This window comes from Oncorhynchus kisutch, linkage group LG4 (genome assembly GCF_002021735.2).
Source record: "Oncorhynchus kisutch isolate 150728-3 linkage group LG4, Okis_V2, whole genome shotgun sequence".
NCBI lineage: Eukaryota > Metazoa > Chordata > Actinopteri > Salmoniformes > Salmonidae > Oncorhynchus > Oncorhynchus kisutch.
The window spans coordinates 58,692,182-58,716,241 of NC_034177.2; the positions used below are offsets into that span (position 1 = coordinate 58,692,182).

The following is a 24,060-nucleotide window of genomic DNA, read 5'->3' on the forward strand; positions in this document are numbered from 1 at the left end:
CTGTTTACGTACATCCTGTCAGTTCCCTGTTCTGCCCTGTGTGGTATTACAGTGAGCCCGTATATACGAAAGTTGCATTTGCCATTTATTGCTTAGCTAATAAAAGTACATAGAGTACAATCATTGACTCAGTGTTATAACTTGTTCAGATACCAGATTCGAATTGATGCAACCCTAACAGGTTTAGCAAAATATTTTAAAGGATATGTGACGAAAAACATGTAAAATTATATATACAAGGGACACGACAGGACAGAGACGTCTGACTGCTACGCCATCTTGGATTCATATAATGGTTCTTGGGGTGGGATAGACATGGGCTGTGGGGGGTCCGTGGATGGTTTTTGACAATTATTTTGGATTCCTCATGTTTGGTCCAAGTTGGATGTTGGGTACTATTTTTATTGAATATTATCTGAAACCTAGCAATTAAATTGGCCAATTTGGGTGCAATCAATTAGCTTAACTTCTCTGAGATAAAATAACATTTCAACAGAATGCTAATCTTACCTGTTTCTAATGACAGAAACAATTTTATAACAATCTGAGATGGTGACTGTCATGACTTGTTGAAATGACAAGGAACGACTCTGGTGACTTATACAATAGATACTACCAAGAATTGTCCACCCCCAAACAATATAATAATATATGCCATTGAGCAGACACTGTTTCTCCAAGGGCCTGAGTCACGTGTGCATGGGTGGAACCAGCAGGCCAAACAGACAACAGTACAATGGTTTATACCTTGCTTGAACTTCTCCTTAACAGGTGCAATCACATTCCCAACAGGTAAGTATGGTCTGACCAGGGTTTTAAGTCTATAATGGGGTTGCTGTGTTGACTCAAGTTATTCTTGATCTCTTCCACCTCTTCCTCTAAATAGCTGATTGGATTAGCGCTGTTGTGTAAAGGATTAGCTGCCTTACTAGCCAATGTGGATAGGACATGCCCTCATATACCGCTCCTGTTGCTGTTTATAACATATGCTGCCAGATGTTCCATCTGACTATTTATTGATCCTGTGTGGTTCCTTAGTAAAGAACTGGGGAAGTGTCGTGACAGCTAGCGAACCTTGCTCTGACTCCACACAGATACCTGTAGTCATCATCGATAGTCAAAGCATTGAAATCTAGTCCAGGTGGTGGGATTGTACCCTTGACCACTACGACCTTCTTAGACAAATCTAAGTACTTTGTTTTCATTGGCTCCATTCGCTGGTAGAAGTCTCTGAATGGCTGTTTTCTCTGATGTTGAGTCGGCGTCGTGTTTGATTTAAACAACAAGTCTCTAGAACTAAGAGATCAAGTCTCTGGGAGAGAGAAAGAGAAGAACATGGGAGTCGCTAACTCCAGGGATCACCATCTCTACCACCCCTCACAGTCTCCCATCAAGGTGGTGCTGAAAAGTGAGTATGGATGGAGATGGACTGTGGATTGTTGGAGTGTTGGATAACTATATTAGTGAGCCTCAATGTTCTAGCGCTGCAATTGCCAGAAACAGAACAGTGTTAAGTCTGTGTATTTTGTCTTTCCACCATGTCAAGTTGAAGAGGTTAAGTGTAAGATGTGGTCTTTAGATATTAGTAACAACTTGTTGCATCAGGTTGTAAAATCTCTCATAAGCTGTAGTATGACCTGTGTTAATATAACCTACTTCTTTTCAATAATTTATTTAACAGCGAATTGGTAAGGGGACAGGGTAAATTTATGAAAGGATATGAGAAGGAAGTGTGTAATTTAAATAAGGGCACTTAGACAAATTATTATGGGAATATCCTGTAGTATCATGCATCAAATATTTATATAATAGTGAACTCTAACCTGCAGCATACAAAGAATTATGCTTTCCAGTGATGTTTGACTGTTAATGTGTTGTGCACCATTTAAAGCTGGAGACCAGCATTAATCGTCCATTATGGTCGCTGCCAGTATGAGGCAAGCATCAATTGTTTGGATTTACAGTACCAGTCAAAAGTTTGGACACACATCAAGGTTTTTAAAACTTTTTTCTACATTATAGAATAATAGTGAAGACAACAAAACTATGAAATAACACATGGAATCATGTACTAAGCAAAAATGTGTTAAGCAAATCAAAATATTTGTAATATTTTCGATTCTTCAAATTAGCCACCCTTTGCCTTGATGACAGCTTTGCACATTCTTGGCATTCTCTCAACCAGCTTCATGAGGTAGTCAGCTGGAATGCATTTCAATTAACAGGGGGGCCTTGTTAAAAGTTAATTTGTGGAATTTCTTTCCTTTGAGAGAATGTCAAGTGTGTAAAGCTGTAATCAAGGCGATGTTGATTATTTAACACTGTTTTGGTTATTACATGATTCCGCGTGTGTTATTTCATAGTTTTGATGTCTTCACTATTAAAAATATTAACAATAAAGAAAAACCCTTGAATGAGTTGGTTTGTCCAAACTTATGACTGGTACTGTATATAGAGTGCATTCGAAAAGTATTCAGACCCCTTGATTTTTTCCACATTTTGTTACTTTACAGCCTTATTCTAAAATGGTTTCAATTGGCTCTAACCACAACAGAAAGAGGAGTGGGAGGCCCTGGTACACAACTGAGTAAATAGACCAGTACATTAGTGTCTAGTATGAGAAACGGACGCCTCACAAGTCCTCAACTGGCAGCTTCATTAAATAGTACCAGCAAAATATAAGTCTCAACGTCAACAGTGAAGAGGCGACTCTGGGATGCTGGCCTTATAGGCAGAGTTCCTCTGTCCAGTGTCTGTGCTCTTTGCCCATCTTAATCTTTTATTTGTATTGGCCAGTCTGAGATATGGCTTTTTCTTTGCAACTCTGCCCAGAAGGCCAGCGTCCCGGAATCGCCTCTTCACTGTTGACGTTGAAACTGGTGTTTTTTATTCAGACCATTTACTCTGTATTTTGTTGAAGCACCTTTGGTAGTGATTACAGCCTTGACTTTTCTTGTGTATGACGCTACAAGCTTGGCACACCTGTAATTGAGGAGTTTCTCCCATTCTTCTCTGCAGATTCTCTCATGCTCTGTCAGGTTGGATGGGGAGCGTTGCTGCACAGCTATTTTCAGATCTCTCCAGAGATGTTCGATCGGGTTCAAGTTTGGGCTCTGGCTGGGCCACTCAAGGACATTCAGCGACTTGTCCCGAAGCCACGCCTGCCTTGTCTTGGCTGTGTGCTTAGGGTCCTTGTTCTGTTGGAAGGGGAACCTTCTCCCCAGTCTGAGGTCCTGAGCGCTCTGGAGCAGGTTTTCATCAAGGATCTCCCTGTACTTTGCTCCGTTCATCTTTCTCTCGATCCTGACTAGTCTCCCAGTCCCTGCCAATGAAAAACATGCCCACAGCATGATGCTGCCAGCACCATGCTTCACTGTAGGGATGGTGCCAGGTTTCCTCCAGACGTGACGCTTAGCAGGACACAATCTTGGTTTCATCAGACCAGAGCATCTTGTTTCTCATGGTCTGAGAGTCTTTAGGTGTCTTTTTGGTAAACTCCAAGCGGGCTGTCATGTGCCTTTTACTGAGGAGGGGCTTCCGTCTGGCCACTTTACCGTAAAGGCCTGATTGGTGGAGTGCTGCAGAGATGGTTGTCCTTCTGCAAGGTTCTCCCATCTCCACAGAGGAACTCTGGAGCTCTGTCAGAGTGAACATCGGGTTCTTGGTCACCTCCTTGACCAAGGCCCTTCTACCCCAATTGCTCAATGTGGCCGGCTATAGGAAGAGTCTTTGTGTTTCCAAACTTTTTCCATTTAAGAATGATGGAGGCCAGTGTGTTGTTGGGGACCTTCAATGCTGCAGAAAGTTTGGGGTACCCTTCCCCAGATCTGTGCCTCGGCACAATCCTGTCTTGGAGCATTAAGGACAATTCCTTCGACCTTATGGCTTGGTTTTTGCTCTGACATGCACTGTCAACTGTGGGAAGTTATATAGACAGGTGTGTGCCTTTCCAAATCATGTCCAATCAATTGAATTTAAGAGAGGTTGACTCCAATCAAGTTCGGTCAGCCAGCCGAAAATATGGAGCCTAGGGGATGGTAATGTTCTCTAGTTGCTCCGTGATTGGCTCAGTGTTCTGTCACTCATGGAGACACTCTGTCACAGCAAAATCTACGGGGAGAACTCAAAAATTAAAGTGGGTGCTGCCATAGAGTTACATCAGAAGTGCCCAAAGCTAAAGATCATTGGCCACAGATAAAATGTTGTCAAATCACATCATATCTACCTACGGTAGCTTTGATTGAACTTTCATTTCAAAATCTTAGGTAGCAAGCTAGACAAGCAGTCATCATCATGAAACATGGTCACAATCTCCTGACAAATACCTTTCAATCCTTGTCATATGAAGAGAAATTATAGATAAAACATGTTGGTGCTCATCAGCCATTGGACATAAACATTACACAACAAGTTGGAAATCGCAAATTAAACAATGAGTAGTTTGGAAGGAATCAGGGATTAACTGCAAGCGTTGCAAAGCTAATCACTGGATTTGGTGTGTGGTCGAAGTCTGGGTTTAAGGCTCTCCAGTTTGACATTCTGGGGTATTTTGTGTAGATAGATCATTGACAAAGAATCTACATTTCTCATACCTTTTAAGACTTTTTCTGGTATATGTTTTCAAAAACCCATTTTCCGTTTGTTTGACAAGAAATCAAAGCCTTTGCTTATTCCAAATTTTTAGTATGGAAAATGGTTGAGAAATGTATATATGTCTCCAAAATATAGAATTTTAGATTTCATTTGACACCCAATTTGATAATGGGTCCTTTTACATGGAAAGGACTTTAATAGGTTTCAACTATAGTGTTATTCTTATGCCAAGACCAAGGATGAGAGAATGAGTTGGTCAGAATCAACTAGGGCTAAGAATTTATTTTCAAAGGATGATAAATATCAGTCAGTCAATCAATCAACGAACCAAACAATAAATTCATTGGCCAAGACATGTCAATAGATAGATAGACAATCATTGCACCTCTCTCTCTCTCTCTCTCTCTTTTCAGTAGCCTAAACCCACCACAGGAGCAGTGAGGATTAGTACCCATAACAGGCTAACACTTGGCAGCTAACACGCTAGCATTCAACCCTGACAATGACATTGTGCAACACCCTGCAGCTGCTATCATGGGTGCTCACAAATGTCTCACACATGTCTCACACATGTCTCACACATGCTCGTGTGTGTGTGCTTTGTTTGTGTAAGCTTAGATAAATGCACAGTGATTTATTTAATAGGAAGCCACTTGAGTCAGTAAGTTGTCGTCGACTACTGTGTACAGTGGGGGTAAACGAGTATCTATCCAATGGGGTGGTTCTATCTTTGTTGGTTCATGATCTAAGAAATAAGGATTTGTTTAATCAATGAAGGTGTTTTTTTTCAGAATGCAGTTGTTATCTGAAATGTGAGGTCCATTGAGGTCATTGCAGTCACCTGGCAGTCTCCACTCAACACCCATCTCTCAGAGCAATGCATTGTGGGATAGCAGACACTACATCCTGTTATGTGGCACCCGATTACTGCGGTAATCCACTGTTGTCCATTTGTGTGTGTGTATATGTGTGTGACCGTGGGTAATACACTGCACTATAAATAATAACTTTGATTTCTATTGCTCTCTCTCTCGTTCTCTCTCTTTCTCTCTCCCGCTCTCTCTCTCAAAGTGACCTTAATTTCTAGTACAGGAATACAGCACTATGACCAACATCAGGCAGTAGAGTATTACACTGAGTCTCTTTGCAGAAAGATTCTTACAGAGGGGTACACACAAACACACCGCTCCTTGAGATGTGTTTCAGCAGTATCAAGTCATGTGGAGGTCTATGACTATTCACTTATTTACCTTGTCAGATTATACGGTTCTGCTTCGGTTGCTTCTGTTCTCCCTACAGGTTCTCACTCTGTTCATCAATTGATAGCATGAGTCTAAGACCGAAAGACCTGAGAAGAGACTGTGAATGTCCCCACTTCTGCATGTAGAAATGCCCCCTAATAAACCATTATACAATGGCTAGTTCTGACATTTGGAAATGCACCTGTTTTGATATAATGCTATAGACAATGCCATAGACGGAATGATAGCTAGCAAGCTACACTTTGTTATGAGTGCTGTGACATGACATTCAGAGGAATGGCAGTGTACATGCACATCAAAACTCTGAGTAAAATATCCTCACCTTTGGGAAGCAAATGTATGTATTTCTTTCTCTTTATTTCCCTTCAGGACGCAACGAGCCACTGAAGAAGGAGTGTCTTAAATGGAAGAATGAGTACCCTATGACAGAGGGCCAGCTGAGGTGTAAGAGGGATGAGTTTTGGGACACGGCCCCAGCCTTTGACGGCAGGAAGGAGATTTGGGATGCGCTCCGAGCAGCAGCGGTGGCCGTAGAGCTTAACGACCTGGAAATGGCTCAGGCTATAGTGGACGGAGCCTGCATCACACTACCACATGGTGAGATACATGCATGTGCCCACACACACACACACACGCTCACATGTTCCATCCAATTATTAATACACTAGATGACTGACAAGGTGTGCTGTTTTCAAGCCACTGCTCCTCCATCTTGGCACTCCCCCTCCATTGTGAAGAATTGGTTTGAAGCTATAAAAAAGCATGTATTGGGGCCTTCCAGGTGGCGCAGTGGTCTAAGGCCACCAGAGACTCTGGGTTCGAGCCCAGGCTCTGTCGCAGCCGGCCGCCCTAGCATCGTCTGGGTTAGGGAGGGTTTGGCCGGTAGGGATATCTTTGTCTCATCGCGCACTAGCGACTCCTGTGGCGGGCCGGGTGCAGTGCATGCTGACCAGGTCGCTAGGTGTACAGTGTTTCCTCCGACACATTGGTGCGGCTGGCTTCCGGGTTGGATGCACGTTGTGTTAAGAAGCAGTGTGGCTTGGTTGGGTTGTGTTTCGGAGGACGCAGGCCATCAGACTGTTAAACAGCCACCACTAACATTGAGTGGCTGCTGCCAACACACTGACTCAACTCCAGCCACTTTAATAATGGGAATTGATGGGAATTGAAGTAAAATATATCACTAGCCACTTTAAACAATGCTACTTAATATAATGTTTACATACCCTACATTATTTATCTCATATGTATATGTATATACTGTACTCTATATCATCTACTGCATCTTTATGTAATACATGTAATCACTAGCCACTTTAAACTATGCCACTTTGTTTACATACTCATCTCATATGTATATAGTGTACTCGATACCATCTACTGCATCTTGCCGCTCTGTACCATCACTCATTCATATATCTTTATGTACATATTTTTATCCCTTTACACTTGTGTGTATAAGGTAGTAGTTTTGGAATTGTTAGCTAGATTACTCAGTGGTTATTACTGCATTGTCGGAACTAGAAGCACAAGCATTTTGCCACACTCGCATTAACATCTGCTAACCATGTGTATGTGACAAATACATTTGATTTGATTTGATTTGATTTGCATGGCTCTTGACCCTCGTCTTTCCTGAGCCCGTACGAGAGTTGTAGCGATGGGACAAGATAATGACTACTAACAATTGGATACCATGAAATTGGGGAGAAAAAGGGGGTAATTAAAAATAATAATATATGTATTTTTTAAAGCATGTATGGTCATGACCATGCTTAATGACTATCAACAATAATGACCTAAATGACAGAGTGACAAGAACAATATTCATAATAAATATTCCAAAACATGCATCTTGTATGCGACAAGGCACTAAAGTAATACTGCAAAAAAACAAAGGAATACACTTTTTGGCATGAATGCAATACATTACAGTACCTTCAGAAAGTATTGACATCCCTTTACTTTTTCCACATTTTGTCGTCTTACAGCCTGAATTTAAAATGGACTAAATTGAGATTTTGTGTCACTGATCTACCCCACAATACCCCAATGTCAAAGTAGAAATTAGTTTGTGGAACATTTTAGAAATGTATAAAAAATGTAAAGCTGAAATGTCTTCAGTCAGTAAGTATTCAACCCCTTTGTTATGGCAAGCCTAAATAAGTTCAGGTGTAAAAATGTGCTAAACAAATCGCATAATAAATTGCATGGACTCATTCCGTGTTCAGTAATAGTGGTTAACGTGTTTTTTGAACGACTGCCCCACATCTGTATCCTACGCATATCTGTGAGGTCCCTCAATTGAGTAGTGAATTTTAAGACCAGAGCGTTTTATCAATGCCTTGCAAAGAAGGGCACCGATGGGTAGATGTGTAAAAAAATAAAAAATAAGCAGCAGCTGAATATCCCTTTGAGCAAGACAAAGTTATTCATTACACTTTTGGATGTTGTACCACTGCACCCAGTCACTACAAAGATACAGGCGTCCTTTCTAACGTATTTGCCGGAGAGGACGTAAACCGCTCAGGGATTTCACCATGAGATCAATGGGGATTTTAAAACAGTCAAGGTTTAATTGTTGCGATATGACAAAATTGAGGATGGTTCAACAACATTGTAGTTACTCCACAATACTAACCTAAATGACAGAGTGAAAAGAAAGAAGTCTGTACAGAATGGAAATATTCCAAAACATTTATCATGTTTGCAACAAGGCACTTAAGTAATACTGCAAAATAATTGTCAAAGAAACTGACTTTTTGTCCCGAATATAAATCATTATGTTTGGGGCAAATTCAACACAACACACCACTTATTACCACTAATTTTAAGCATGGTGGTGGCTGCATCATGTTATGGGTATGCTTGCCATTGGCAAGGACACTGGAGTTTTTTTGAGCTAAGCACAGGCAAACTCCTAGAGCAAAACCTGGTTCAGTCTGCTTTCCAAAATACACTTTCAGCAGGACAATAACCTACAACACATGGCAAAATCTACACTGGAGTTGCTAACAAAGACGACAGTGAGTGTTCCTGAGTGGCCAAGTTAATGTTTTGAATTAAATCTGTTTGAAAATCTATGGCAAGACTTGAAAATGGCTGTCTAGCCATGATCCCTGACATCTTGACATAGCTTGAAGAATTTCAAAAAGGTTATGGGCAAATATTGTACAGTCCAGGTGTGCAAAGCTCTTATAGGCTTACCCAAGATGACTCACAGCTGTAATCGATGCCAAAGGTGTTTCTTTTATGTATCCTGTTGTGATTCAAAATATTTGAATGTGCAACCAAATCCAGTGATTGTCATGCATTTTGGATAGACAATTGTGTTATTGTTATACTTTACCATTAATATGTCTCCAGAATTGTCCCTTTTTTTGTCAATAGAGATGAATTTGTCTGCATCTTTATGTGCTCTAATAGCATATGCTAATTTCTTTGGGGCTAATTCACCACCTGAGTAAGTGGAAACTCAAAACACATTAGATAGATCACTAACTCTAAAGTTAATAACCACTAATACTAGCCATGTATTAATCTAACAGTAAATGTCATGTCCAGAAAAACTAGCCTACGTCCAATGAGGCAAATGCTCATTTCGCTCACTCCGTATCTCAAAGCTATATCGAATATCTTTGTAAAATAGTTGTTATTCATCTCATAATTGAGAGTTGCAAACTAAAAAGTAGACCTACAGAAAGCTGAGAACATCCTCTCTCCATCTTGGACAACCGGATAGCTGTGTTTCCCCAGAAATTGGATTTTAATATGTTATACAATTAGAACACTTTTCTTTCTCCCGAAGCGTTTTTTTCCCCTGAGAAAGGAGAGATAGAGTGGTTCAATCTACACAGCAGCAGGCCCCAGCTACACACATAAAATGCCTAGTAGTCCACGCTACTGATTGAGACACTTTCGGTCATGTAGTATATGTGGACACCTGCTTGTCGAACATCTCATTCCAAAATCATGGGCATTAATGTGGAGTTCGTCCCCAATTTGCTGCTATAGCAGCCTCCACTCTTCTGGGAAGACTTTCCACTGTTGAAATAACATCTGTGACCAATAAAATTTGATTTGATTTACAGTAGATGTTGAAACATTGCTGCGGGGACTTGTTTCCATTCAGCCACAAGAGCATTAGTGAGGTCGGGTATGAATGAGAGGCGATTAGGCCTGGCTCGCAGTTGGCATTCCAATTCATCCCAAAGGTGTTCAATGGGGTTGAGGACAGGGCTCTGTGCAGACCAGTCAAGTTCTTCCACACCGATCTCAACACACCATTTCTGTATGAACCTCGCTTTGTCATGGTGAAAAAGGAAAGGGCCTTCCCCAAACTGTTGCCACAAAGTTAGAAGCACAGAATCTTCTAGCATGTCATTGTATGCTGTAGCGTTAAGATTTCCCTTCACTGGAACTAAGGGACCTAGCCCGAACCATGAAAAACAGCTCCAGACCATTATTCCCCCTCCACCAAACTTTACAGTGGCACTATGCATTGGGGCAGGTAGCGTGATCTTGGCATCTGCCAAACCAAGATTCGTCCGTCGGACTGCCAGATGGTGAAGCATGATTCATCCCTCCAGAGAACACATTTCCACTGCTCTAGAGTCCAATGGTGGTAAGCTTTACACCACTCCAGCCAAGTTCTGTGAACTTGTGTGGCCTACCACTTCGCGGCTGAGCCGTTGTTGCTCCTAGGCATGTCTACTTCACAATAACAGCACTTACATGTTGACCAGGGCAGCTCTAGCAGGGCAGAAATTTTAGGAACTGACTTGTTGGAAAAGTGGCATACTATAACGCTGCCACATTGAAAGGCACTGAGCTCTTCAGTAAGGCCATTCTACTGCCAATGTTTGTCTATGGAGATTGCGTGGCTGTGTGCTCGATTGCATGGCTGTCTGCTCGACTTGCACTTACTCCATCCATCTATCCTTCTGGGTAAAGACATCAGTGAGGGAACTGTAAAACTCCTCCCTGTTGGCCCTCAGTTTTAATAGTCTCTTGGTCTCGATGCGAAAGACATGATGGCAAGGAATGAGAGTCGTCCTTGACTTGTCCGGTTTCGACTGTGTGTCTTTATCCGTTTCAGTGCAGAAAAGGACCTCTCAACGAATGCTGTTGTGGCTGATATAGTGAGGAACGTTGTCGCCACTGGAGCTACAGTAACTTTGTCGCCTCAGGGAAAGCCGTGTCGGGTCATGCTGAACAAAAAACTGAGAAGCTGTCCAGGTGATTTGTCTTGTACCATTTGTGAGCTGTACAATCCGACTAACAAAATCAAAGTACTTTGAGTACTTTGAGTATTTTCAATGTAAATTGTCTGGTGGCAATTTTATTAATTGTTCAGCAGTCTTATTGTCACGACTCCCGCCGAAGTTGGCTCCCCCTCCTGTTCGGGTGGTGCTCGGCGGTCATCGTCACCGGCCTACTAGCCCCCACCGATCCCTTTTTCTTTTCGGTTAGTTTTGTCCCATTAGTTTCACCTGTTCCTATTTTGTGTGTGCTTGATTTGATGTTTGACGTGTGGAACCTGCCCCTTTGTTGTGTGGGATGATTTTGATGTTCATGTTTGTGTTGTTGGTGTTGTTTGTGCTCTGGACCGTGTTACCCGTTGTTTTGGGTTGGTCAGTGTTTTGCACCCTGCGTGTTTGGGTATTTATTTTTGGTGCCGCATTAAAGTGCATCTTTCCACTGGACCTCTCTGCTTTCTGTGCCTGATTCCTCTCCACACACCTAGTCAGCCGTGACAGAATCCCGCACCCTTCACAATGGAATCAGCAGGAGCAGCCACACCTCCTCTCCCATCGATGGAGGAGAGGGTCTTCCATCACACCACCGTTCTTCACCGGATTGGGTCCGCCATGGATCAGATGATGGAGAGGATGGACCAATGGGAGAGTAGTGGCCTTCCCACCCCACCCCCTCCACCAGCACCACCTACCCCTGATTCAGCATCCGGCTCCGGGGCCCTGCATCTGGCGCTCCCCAGGGAGTATGATGGGACGGCGGCTGGGTGTCAGGGGTTTCTCCTCCAACTGGAATTATACCTAGCTACCGTCCGTCCGACTCCCTCAGGGGAGGAAAGCATGTGCGTCCTCGTCTCCTGTCTGACGGGGCGAGTCCTGGAGTGGGCCAATGCAGTGTGGAATGGCCCAGGCTCGGCGAGGGATCACTACTCCGAGTTCACCCGCCGATTCCAGGCTGTGTTCGATCACCCACCGGAGGGTCGAGCGGCGGGTGAACGGCTGTTCCACCTGCGATAGGAGACGAGGAGCGCACAGGACTTTGCCCTGGAGTTCCGGACCTTGGCCACAGGAGCGGGGTGGAATGACAGGGCTTTGATGGACCACTTCCGTTGTAGCCTCAGGGAGGACGTCCACAGGGAGCTAGCGTGTCGGGACACTACTATCTCATTGGATGAACTGATAGACATGTCCATTTGTCTGGGCAATCTGCTGGCTGCCCGCGGGCGTCCGGAACGGGCCCTGTTGATTCCACCCCCAAGTCCTCCTGCTGCCATCCCCATGTAGTTAGGGGGGGCTGCATCGAGGGGGACCGGAGGAGGAGTTTCCTCCTGCACCAGTTGTGGTCGGCGAGGACACATGGCCGACCGGTGCTGGAGGAGCTCGTCTGGGAGTCAGGAGGGCAGGCGGAGCACTACTCGTTCACCCCAGGTGAGTCCGCACCAGACTCACCCAGAGCATCCTGTTGGCCATATGTTTGTGCTAACCTCTTTCCCTGGGTTTTCTCCCTCTCTACAGAATAAGGCTCTAGTCGATTCAGGCGCAGCTGGGAACTTTATGGATCATGGGCTCGCACTAAGGCTAGAGATTCTCCTGGTGTCGTTAGACCAACCTTTCCCCATGCACTCCTTAGATAGCCGACCATCAAGTTCAGGGCTGGTCAGGGAGGCCACGGTGCCACTGGACATGGTAACGCAGGGGGGTCATAAGGAACAGATTAGTCTATTCCTTGTTGATTCACCTGCATTTCCAGTGGTGCTGGGAATTCCGTGGCTTGCTCATCACAACCCGGCGATTTCATGGAGACAGGGGGCTCTTCGAGGGTGGTCAGAGGAGTGTTCAGGCAGGTGCATAGGAGTTTCCGTAGGTGCGACTACGGTGGAGAGTCCAGACCAGGTTTCCACCGTGCGCACTCCCTCTGAATATGCCGATTTGGCTATCGCCTTCTGTAAGATAAACCTCCTGGAGAACGCTGCACTTCCTAGGAGTCACATGTACCCATTGTCCCAGGAGGAGACAGTGGCTATGGAGACATATGTCACGGAATCTCTGAGGCAGGGGTACATTCGGCCCTCCACGTCACCCGTCTCCTTGAGCTTCTTTTTTGTGAAGAAGAAGGAGGGAGGTCTGCGTCCGTGCATTGATTATAGAGGTCTAAATTCAATCACAGTGGGGTTTAGTTACCTACTACCTCTCATCGCTACGGGCGGTGGAATCATTTCACGGGGCGTGTTTCTTCACAAAACTGGACCTGAGGAGTGCGTATAACCGGATGCGTATCCGGGGAGGAGATGAGTGGAAAAACGCATTTAGTACTACATCTGGCCATTATGAGTACCTCGTCATGCCATATGGGTTGAAGAATGCTCCAGCCGTCTTCCAATCTTTCGTAGACGAAATTCTCCGAGACCTGCACAAGCAGGGAGTGGTAGTGTACATTGATGACATCCTGATCTATTCTGCCACATGCGCCTCGCACGTGTCTCTGGTGCGTAAGGTACTTGGGCGACTGCTGGGCATGACCTGTATATCAAGGCTGAGAAATGTGTGTTCTCCAAACAAGCCGTTTCCTTCCTGGGTTATCGCATTTCCACCTCCGGGGTGGTGATGGAGTGTGACCGGGTTACAGCCGTGCGTAATTGGCCGACTCCGACCACGGTAAAAGAGGTGCAGCGGTTTTTAGGGTTTGCCAATTACTACCAGAGGTTTATCCGGGGTTTTGGTCAGGTGGCTGCTCCCATTACCTCACTGCTGAAGGGAGGACCGGCGCGCTTGCGCTGGTCAGCAGAGGCGGGTAGAGCTTTCAGTCGACTGAAAGACCTGTTCACCAATTCGCCAATGTTGGCGCATCCGGACCCCTCTTTAGCGTTCATAGTGGAGGTGGACGCGTCCGAGGCTGGGGTAGGGGCCGTGCTGTCCCAGCGCTCGGGCGTGCCACCAAAGCTCCGCCCTTGGTCCGGCGTAGCAAAACTATGACGTGGGGAACAGGGAGTTGTTAGCTATAGTCAAGGCTCTGAAGGTGTGGAGACATTGGCTTGAGGGGGCTAAGCACCCTTTTCTCATCTGGACTGACCATCGTAATCTCGAGTATATCCGGGCAGCGAAGAGAATGAAACCGCGTCAGGCTAGATGGGCCATGTACTTCGCCCCGTTCCGCTTCACCATCTCGTACCGGCCAGGCTCCCAGAACACTAAAGCCAACGCGTTGTCCCGCCTATATGATACCGAGGAGCGGTCCATCGAGCCGACCCCCATCATTCCACCTTCATGTCTCATGGCACCGGTGGTATGGGAGATAGAGAGGGCATCACGGTTGGAGCCTGACCCCCCCCCAGTGTCCAGCAGGGGCTCAGTACGTGCTGCGGGGTGTCCGTGACAGGCTGATTCGTTGGGCTCATACTCTACCCTCCTCGGGTCATCCTGGAGGACAGTGCGGAGTCTTAGGGGGAGATACTGGTGGCCCACGTTGGTGAAGGACGCAAAGTTTTATGTCTCCTCCTGCTCCTGCTCGGTGTGCGCTCAGAGCAAGGCTCTTCGACACCTGCCTAGAGGGAAGTTACTACAGCCCCTCCCCGTTCCACAACGGCCGTGGTCACACTTGTCAGTGGACTTCCTCACCGAACTTCTCCTGTCCCAGGGAAGTACCACGATCCTGGTCGAAGTGGATCGGTTTTCTAAGTCCTGCCATCTCACCCGTTGCCCGGTCTCACTACGGCCCTGCAGAATGCGGAGCACTACGACACTACGGGGTGCCTGAGGACATCGTCTCTGATCGGGGTCCCCAGTTCACGTCCAGAGTTTGGAGGGCGTTTATGGAGAGGCTGGGGGTCTCGGTCAGCTTGACCTCGTGTTTCCACCCCGAGAGTAATGGGCAGGTGGAGCGAGTAAACCAGGATGTGGGCAGGTCTCTGCGGTCGTATTGGTGGGACCGGCCAGGGGAGTGGGCGAGGTATGTTCCTTGGGCAGAGCTCGCTCAGAACTCCCTTCGCCACTCTTCGACTAACATTTCTCCCTTCCAGTGGGTGTTGAGCTACCAGCCGGTCCTGGCCCCATGGCATCAGAGCCAGACCGAAGCTCCTGCGGTGGAGGAATGGGTGCAGCGCTCAAAGGACACCAGGAAAGCCGTCCAGGAATCGTTGAGACTGGCTGGGGAACGGCAGAAGTAGAGAGCTGACCAGCACCGCAGTGAGGCCCCCGTGTTCGCACCGGGGGACCCGGGTCTGGCTCTCGACCCGAAACCTGTCCCTCAACTGCCCTGCCGGAAGCGTGTGTGGGGCCAATTAAAGTCACGAGGAGGATAAACGAGGTGTGTTATAGGTTACAACTTCCTACTTATTATCGTATTAACCCCTCGTTTCATGTGTCTCTCCTCAGGCCAGTGGTGGCTGGTCCCCTACAACAAGGTGAGGTGCCTGAGGTCCCTCCCTCCCCTCTGGACATCGAGGGGTCCCCGGGGTACACAGTACGTACCATTCTGGACTCGAGACGCCGGATGAGGGGCCTACAGTACCTTGTGGACTGGGAGGGGTACGGTCCGGAGTAGAGGTGCTGGGTACCGGTGGGGGACATTTTGGACCCTTCATTCCTGAGCGACTTCCATCGCATCCACCCGGATCGCCCGGCGCCTCGCCCTCTGGGTCGCCCTCGAGGCCGGTGGCGGCGCGCTGCAGGTGCCGCACGTCAGGGGGGGTACTGTCATGACTCCCGCTGAAGTTGGCTCCCCCGCCTGTTCAGGTGGTGCTCGACGGTCGTCATCACCGGCCTACTAGCCGCCACCGATCCCTTTATCTTTTCGGTTAGTTTTGTCTCATTAGTTTCACCTGTTCCTATTTTGTGTGTGCTTGATTTGCTTCCCTATTTAATGTGTGGAACCTGCCCCTTTGTTGTGTGGGATTATTTTGATGTTCACGTTTGTGTCGTTGGTGTTGTTTGTGCTCTGGACCGTGTTACCCGTTGTTTTGGGTTGGTCAGTGTTTTGCGCCCTGCGTGTTTGGGCATTTACTTTTGGTGCCGCATTAAAGTGCATCTTTCCCCTGGAACTCTCTGCTCTCTGCGCCTGATTCCTCTCCACACACCTAGTCAGCCGTGACACTTATGGCTTGGGGGTAGAAGCTGTTGAGGAGCCTTTTGGTCATAACCTGGCGCTCCGGTACCACTTGCCTTGCGGTAGCAGAGAAAACAGTCTATGACTTGGGTGACTGGAGTCTCTAACAATTTTATGGACTTTCCTCTGACACTGCCTATTATATAGGTCATGGATGACAGGAAGCTTGGCCCCAGTGATGTACTGGGCCATTCGCACTACCCTCTGTAGTGCCTTACGGTCAGATGCCGAGCAGTTGCTATACCAGGCGGGGATGCAACCGGTCAGGATGCTCTCGATGGTGCAGCTGTAGAACCTTTTGAGGATCTGGGGACCCATGCCAAATCTTTTCAGTCTCCAGAGGGGGGAAAAGGTTTTGTTGTGCCCTCTTCACCACTGTCTTGGTATGTTTGGACCATGATAGTTCGTTGGTGATGTGGTCACCAAGGAACTTGAAACTCTCGACCCGCTCCACTACAGCCACGTAAATGTACCAGCTGCTTTGTCTTGCTCACATTGAGGGAGAGGTTGTTGTCCTGGCACCACAATGCTAGTTTTCTGACCTCCTTATAGGCCGTCCCATCGTTGTCGGTGATCAGGCCTACCGCTGTTTCGTCAGCAAACTTAATGATATTCAAATCAAAACAAATGTATTTATATAGCCCTTCTTACATCAGCTGATGTCACAAAGTGCTGTACAGAAACCCAGCCTAAAACCACAAACAGCAAGCAATGCAGGTGTAGAAGCACGGTGGCTAGGAAAAACTCCCTAGAAAGGCCAAAACCTAGAAAGAAACCTAGAGAGGAACCAGGCTATGAGGGGTGGCCAGTCCTCCTCTGGCTGTGCCGGGTGGAGATTATAACAGAACATGGCCAAGATGTTCAAATGTTCATAAATGACCAGCATGGTCAAATAATAATAATCACAGTAGTTGTCGAGGGTGCAACAAGTCAGCACCTCAGGAGTATATGTCAGTAAAATTATAACATTTTTGCCATGTGTTTTTCTGGATTTTTTTTTTGTTATTCTGTCTCACTATTCAAATAAACCTACCATAAAAATGATAGACTGATCATTTCTTTGTCAGTGGGCAAATGTACAAAATCAGCAGGGGATCAAATACTTTTTTCCCTCCCTGTGTATTATTTAGTAAACTCAGCAAAAAGAGAAACTTGAAATATGAAATATAAACAATTAATGAACATGCACCTGTGGAACGGTCATTAATTGCCTACCATCTGTAAGCTGTTAGTGTCTTTACAACCGTTCCACAGGTGCATGTTCATTAATTGTTTATGGCTCATTGAACAAGCATGGAAAACAGTGTTTTAACCCTTGACAATGAAGATCTGTGAAGTTATTTTGATTTTTACGAATTATCTTTGAAAGACAGGGCCCTGAATGTTTCTTTTTTTGCTGAGTTTATCATGCTTCTTTAAGACCTCTCTAAAATAAATAATTGATTTATTGTGAAGGTGTAGGTTATATTACATGGATTGTTATTAGACTTTTTAAAATGGCTTGTAGCCTATGTGTGGAAGCCAGGAGATGCTAAATGTGTTTATGTTAATTAACGGTAAATTACCATGAGACCGACAGTTATTTGCTTGACAATCACTGGCTGATGAAATTTCGTGACCGCCACAGCCCTAGTCACGCCCAGGTCTTCCACGGGAGGTAAAGCAGTTCCGTCTTGTCGAGGTTGAGCTTGAGGTGGTTTGCCGACATCCAAGCAGAGATGTCTGCCAGGCACGCAGAGATGCGTGTCGCCACCTGCGTGTCAGAAGGGGGAGGGAGAAAAGTAGTTGAGTGCCATCCGCATAGCAATTATAGGAGAGACCACGTGAGGATATGATGTAGCTGAATGACTTGGTGTATAGTGAGAAGAGGGCCTAGAACTGAGCCCTGGGGGACACCAGTAGTGAGAGTATGTGGTGCAGACACCGATCCTCTCCACGTCACCTGGTAGGAGCGGCCTGCCAGGTAGGATGCAATCAAACAGTGTGCAGAGCCTGAGACACCCAGCCCTGAGAGGGTGGACAGAATGATTTGATTGTTCACGGTGTCAATGGTAGTGGATAGATGGAGGAGGATGAGAACAGAGGAGAAAGAGTCGACTTTGGCATTGCGGACAGCCTCCGTAACACAGAGAAGAGCAGCCTTAGTTGAGTGATCCGTCTTTTCAGCCTGACTGGTTAGGGTCAAGAAGATCGTTCCGAGAGAGATGAGAAAGTTGATCAGAGACAGCACGCTCAAGTGTTTTGGAAAGAAAAGAAAGAAGGGATACAGGTCCATAGTTTTTGACGTCAGTATAGTGTTGGTTTCTTGATGAGGGGATGTAGCCAGTGGTCAGGGATGAGTTGATGAGGGAAGTGAGGAATAGGAGAAGGTCTCCAGAGATGGTCTGGAGAAGGGAGGAGGGGATGGGGTCGAGCGGTTAGGTTGTCGGGCGGCCAGACCACTAGTCGCAGGATGTCATCTAGAGAGAGAGGGTAGAAAGAGGTCAAGGCGTAGGGTTTTTCTGTGTGAGTGAGACCAGTGGACTCAATAGGCGGAGCGAATGAGTAGTGGACGTCGTCAACCTTTTTTTACAAAGTAGTTAACAAAGTCGTCCACAGAGATGGAGGGGGAGGATTAAGGAGGGAGAAGGTGGAAAATAGTTTCCTAGGGTTAGAGACAGAAGCTTGAAATTTAGAGTGGTAGAAAGTGGCTTTAGCAGCAGATACAGAGGAAGAGAAGGTAGACAGGAGGGAGTGAAAGGATGACAGGTACTCCAGAAGTTTAGTTCACCGCCATTTTTGCTCAGCTGCGACAGCCCTGTTCTGTAAGCTCTCAATGAGTCACACAGCCATGGAGCAGGAGGGGAGGGCCGAGCTGGCCGGGAGGAAAGGGGACAGTGCAATTCATTGGATGAAAGGGAGGAGAGTAGGGTCGAAGAGGCAGAATCAGGAGACAGAAGGGAGAAGGATTAGGGAGAAGGATTTAGCAGAAGGGAGAGATTATAGGATAGAAGAGGGGAGTAGTGGGAGAGCGAGAGCGAAGATTGTGACGGCGCATGACCCTCAGAGAACATCGCCACATAGGAGAAATTAGTAGACCTGTGCCACCACCGTGATGACCAGATGCTCTCGGACTATGAGAGAAAACATAGTCAGATGAAGAAAGAGCAGCTGGAGTAGCAGTGTTCTTTGGGGAGATCCATTTCTCAGTCAGGGCCAAAAAGTCAAGGGACTGAAGGGTAGCATAGGCTGAGATGAACTCAGCGTTCTTGACCATAGATCGACAGTTCCAACAGGGATGCAAACTAGTCACCTTTCAGTGAAATTCCCCGTTTTGAATCCAAAATAGGTGACCTACATGATTCGTGTAGGGGTATGTCAGGTGTACTCTCTGCCTGAAAGAGATAAATTATGCCAACAAAGGTTATCATGCTCTGCTTGCACATTGTAGAACACAGGCCACAGGCAGAAAGTGTATCATGTGCAGTGTAGCCCAAAGATATAGTGTGTGTGTGAGGGGGGGGATTATATATATTTTTTACTCGGTGAACGTTGTTTTTTCACACATGTAGCCTTGTGCACTCGATGGCCACTATAATATAGCAAAAAAATGATGCCTGTTTGTTTCTTTCTATTTCTACTTTAAGATGTTTTATTCCCAAGTGCAATATTTATATATATAAGTGTTCTATTATAAAGGCTGTCATGGCTAATGGCTAACTGTAATATTAGTGTATTTTCTTCTCTCAAGACTCGAGTGTCATTTGCAGTCTAGGCAACTAATAACATTGGATTGCTTTCTTTACATTTTTTAGATTCACATTAACCACTTTTTATTTTACACACAGAGACTGATCATGTAGATCATATTCTTTGTTGTTTAATTAGTTTAAACCTGCATTTCCCCCTAGCATGGATTTTTTTTGCAAAAAAAGAAAAAGTGTCACATTTTTGGGCCCTCGCCAGTTTGCATCTCTGTTCCAAACGCTGCCAGACTCGTAATTCCACATGGGTTATGTGCGCAGGGTACACTAAATTAAAAGGGTTGCAGCCAGGGGGTGGGGAGTGTCTGTAACGCCTACAGGGAGAGGTGCGAACATGTATAGAAAACACATAGTTGACAAAGCTACAGGAGAGCAAAATGAGATAATCTGTAAATAACAAGGTAATATACTCAAGTGCGAGAGCGGTGTGGATCCTCCCAGATGTGATGTGTGGTTATATAATAGTCATGGCCAGCATGAGAGGATCTCAAGTATTTAGCTACATAGACAGTAAGGAGACAGTGGGGGACGGTATCTCCGGGGGTAGGGTTGGCCACTCCTAGTCTAGAGGTCCCTAGGGGCTGTTGGTTGACTTCAGTCGAGCCTGCTACTGAGTTTTTTTGTTGTGTCTTTATCTGTCATCTTCAGGTACTCTGACAGAGAGTTATGATGAACTGGGGAACCGCTACCAGCTTCCTGCTTACACTCTAACCCCTCCCGCCAATCTCATCACTGAACGCACCAATGACAGCGAAGCTCCCGATCAAAAGGAGCCGAAAAAGCCTCCCGCCTTTTCCAAAGAGGAGTTCCAGCTACGAGTTCGACTCTCGTGCGGTAAGAGACACAATACTAGAGCAGGCGATATGACAAAAATTCACATTGCGATAAATTGCATGACTTGAGGCGAAAACCATAAATAAAACGTTAAGTTTATAACATTAATATCCTCCACAGTTTTTTTCATTTTTATTATCCTTTAAAATACTACTACTATCTTGGTGGTTGTAGCCATTAATACATTTATTTCATTTCAAATGAACAATATCAGCAAAATGCCTGTGATAAGTGGTTGATGTCGATCATTTTCCGTTTATCGTCCCAGCTCTACACCCTACCCTTTTTCCATTGAGTTGCTCCATCTGGGGATTTCTCACTGAGATCTGGAGGGTCATTTCAATACTAATAATTGTGAATGTCATCCCTCAGGCCTAGTTATCATCCTGTTGTTTGACAGCGTGTTAAAGGGAATCTGTTTAAGCAAGGCGAGGCACAGAATCACTCATCTTGATTACATTATAGTGATTTGTGCATGAGTGATTCTGCACAGTATGACTCTCAAACTCTCTAGTCCAGGGTTTACAAAAACTCTGTCCTGGGAACCCTGTGTGCACGTTTTTTCCCCTTCTTCCTAGCACTACTCAGCTGATTCAAATAACCAACTTATCATCAAGCTTTGATCATTTGAATCAGCTGTGTAGTTCTAGGGCAAAAACTAGAACGTGCATCCAAGGGGAGCCCCAAGACCGAGTTTGGGAAACCCTGCTCTAGTCTAGAGTCGATTTTACTTGCTCTGATGTCCCACTATTCCCAACTCCCCTCCTCTCCATTCACTACCCTACAAACAGTGAACTGATTGAGTGCAGTGAGCAACTGGTTTATACAGTGAGGGCAATGTTTCAAACGTTGCAGGTAGAAATATAATGAATAGAGTTGACACCATTCCCCATTCTTGAACAGACCCTTGATTGTAGAAGTCACTTGACCAATGTCTCTGTCCTCCACAGGTAAGGACCTCCGTATAAGCGCCTCCATGTCAGACACCATCTCCCAGCTGAAGACAGTCCTGGAGGGGCAGGAGGACATCGAAGTGGCCCACCAACGCTGGTTCTTTGCCGGTAAACTGCTCACAGACAAGATCCGACTCCAGGACACCAAGATACAGAAAGACTTTGTGGTCCAGGTCATCGTCAACAACTACTTACCAGTTACCAAGCTCATGCCAAACTGAGAAGAAATGGAGAAAGATGGATGGGAGAGCAGGAGGAAAGGATTGAGATGAAAGGGGGATAGAGAGAGGGGTGGCGAAAGACTGGGATGGAGTGCAGTCAGAAAAGGATGGGAGAATGTTGGTCAAGGCCTTATTTCTCTCCTTTGGAAGTTCAAGCACACCAGGGTCATGTTCATTAGTGCACACCGTAGGAAAACGTAACAAAACATTTTGCAACATTTCTCATTGGTCATGTTCAGATGGTCCGAAATGTGGAAAGACTTTCCTTCCATTTCGTGCCTAGTGAATAGGACACTGGACTGTTGGTTACTGCAATGGAATGTTGGTTGCTGCAACAGAATGTTGTAATTAGTTTGTTTGCTTTTGTATTTCTTATCCTCTTTTTGAATTTTCCTAATGAGCCCACATTGTTACTGAGTAAAAATACACAAATTCTGCATAGCTTGGCAAAGCACTGACAAACTGTATAATGAACGGGAAGAGAATCATGGCATATGGAGAAGAGATATTTCTCCCATGAGTCCGTCTGTCTACAAATCATTCCTTGTGAGTTTGTCCTTGTGGAACTTTGAACTGTGGAAAGTGTCCTGCCTGATGGTACAAATATTCTATTGGATCTCTATCTATACTGAAAGCCAATCGATTTGTACCCTATCGATTGTCTAATGTTTACCTAATGGGAGAGAAGAATATTGACAGATTTATGAACGAAAGTGTATGTACTGTTTAAATACTTGTTGGATCATCATATACAAATATTTGAAATTTTACGTGACAAGGTTCATGAAAAGTCAACGATTTGAGGAAAAAGTGAATATACAGGTTTATAAAGGTGAAAATAGCAGATTTGATTTCCATCTACCGTATTTTTCAAACCAATTATGGAGAAAATGCTGGAAAGAGTATGAATATTTGTTAATGAATTTATTAATAAATATTCTAAATGTAAACTGAAGTAGTTTGTCCTAGTTTGTATTGAAAATTCATCCTTAAGTACAGATGCTAAATATTATTAAAAAGTTACATTTTATCTTCACCCGAAGAATATAACTAGAAACAGTCATTTTTCATGACAAATTGTGTGTCTTCCTTTATCTGTTCAAAAGTATTTATGGTAGTTAAAGAGGCCTCTATTGATGTTTTAACAATATGTTGTCGAGGTCACCCCCTGTCCTGGGGAGGGTGACATGTTCGATGCCAATATATAACATAGAGACGAAATCGAGTGGTTTTCTTCCAAAAAGTGGGCCGCAACTGGGTAAGTCGAGTTTTTGCACCTACTGGTGCTCCGAGATACGTACTTGTAATTTGCGCTTTGTTTTACCCAGAGCAGCCACCGTGGACAGATGCCCACCCAGACCCTCCCCTATGGGTTTAGGTTTTGCAGCCGGAGTCCACACCTTTTGGGGGGGGGGGGGGGGGGTACTGTCACGTCCTGACCTTAGTTCCTTTTTTATGTCTCTATTTTAGTTTGGTCAGGGCGTGAGTTGTGGTGGGCATTCTATGTTTGTTCTGTGTGTTATAGTTCTATGTGTTTGGCCTGGTATGGTTCCCAATCAGAGGCAGCTGTCAATCGTTGTCTCTGATTGAGAACCATACTTAGGTAGCCTGTTCCCACCTGGTGTTGGTGGGTAGCTGTTTTCTGTGTCTGTGTCTTCACCATACAGAACTGTTTCGATTTTCATTTCTTTCCAGGACTTTGTTATTTAGTATTTTCTCAAGTTCTGATTTAATAAAGTTAACATGGACATGTACCATGCTGCATTTTGGTGCGATCCTTCCTACTCATCATCAGACCAAAAATAAGTTTGTTACACTACTTGGAACTTGTCTTTAATATAAAGACCCTTGCTCCCTTCGGTCTTAACGTAGACTTTGATCTGAAGCCATTCTTGTGATTTTGCTATTGTAAATGTTTGTAGGCTTTGTTGCAATATTGATGTTATACAGGAAACGGAAACCAGTTGTTACTTACTTTATTAATGTGCTGGTTGACAACATGCCTAGTAAAGTTTGCTTAACTATATATATATATATATATATATATATACACACAGTGGTGGAGAACAAGTATTTGATACACTGCCGATTTTGCAGG

At 45.2% G+C, this 24,060-nt stretch overlaps 1 protein-coding gene across 2 annotated transcripts; it reads left to right on the forward strand.

The window, feature by feature from the left end:
* Positions 1-1,042: 1,042 nt before the first annotated feature.
* LOC109888933 (ubiquitin domain-containing protein 1-like) lies at positions 1,043-23,716 on the forward strand. Of its 2 annotated transcripts, XM_031822110.1 has the most exons (5): positions 1,298-1,408; positions 5,385-5,525; positions 6,225-6,452; positions 20,603-20,788; positions 21,739-23,715. In XM_031822110.1, the coding sequence occupies exons 2-5, from the start codon at positions 5,471-5,473 to the stop codon at positions 21,960-21,962; spliced, it is 693 nt and encodes a 230-aa protein (XP_031677970.1). In that variant the 5' UTR covers positions 1,298-1,408; positions 5,385-5,470; the 3' UTR covers positions 21,963-23,715. The 2 variants fall into 2 exon arrangements, with proteins under 2 accessions (XP_020335671.1, XP_031677970.1); XM_020480082.2 differs by lacking the exon at positions 5,385-5,525 and having other exon boundaries at positions 1,043-1,408; positions 21,739-23,716.
* Positions 23,717-24,060: the final 344 nt, after the last annotated feature.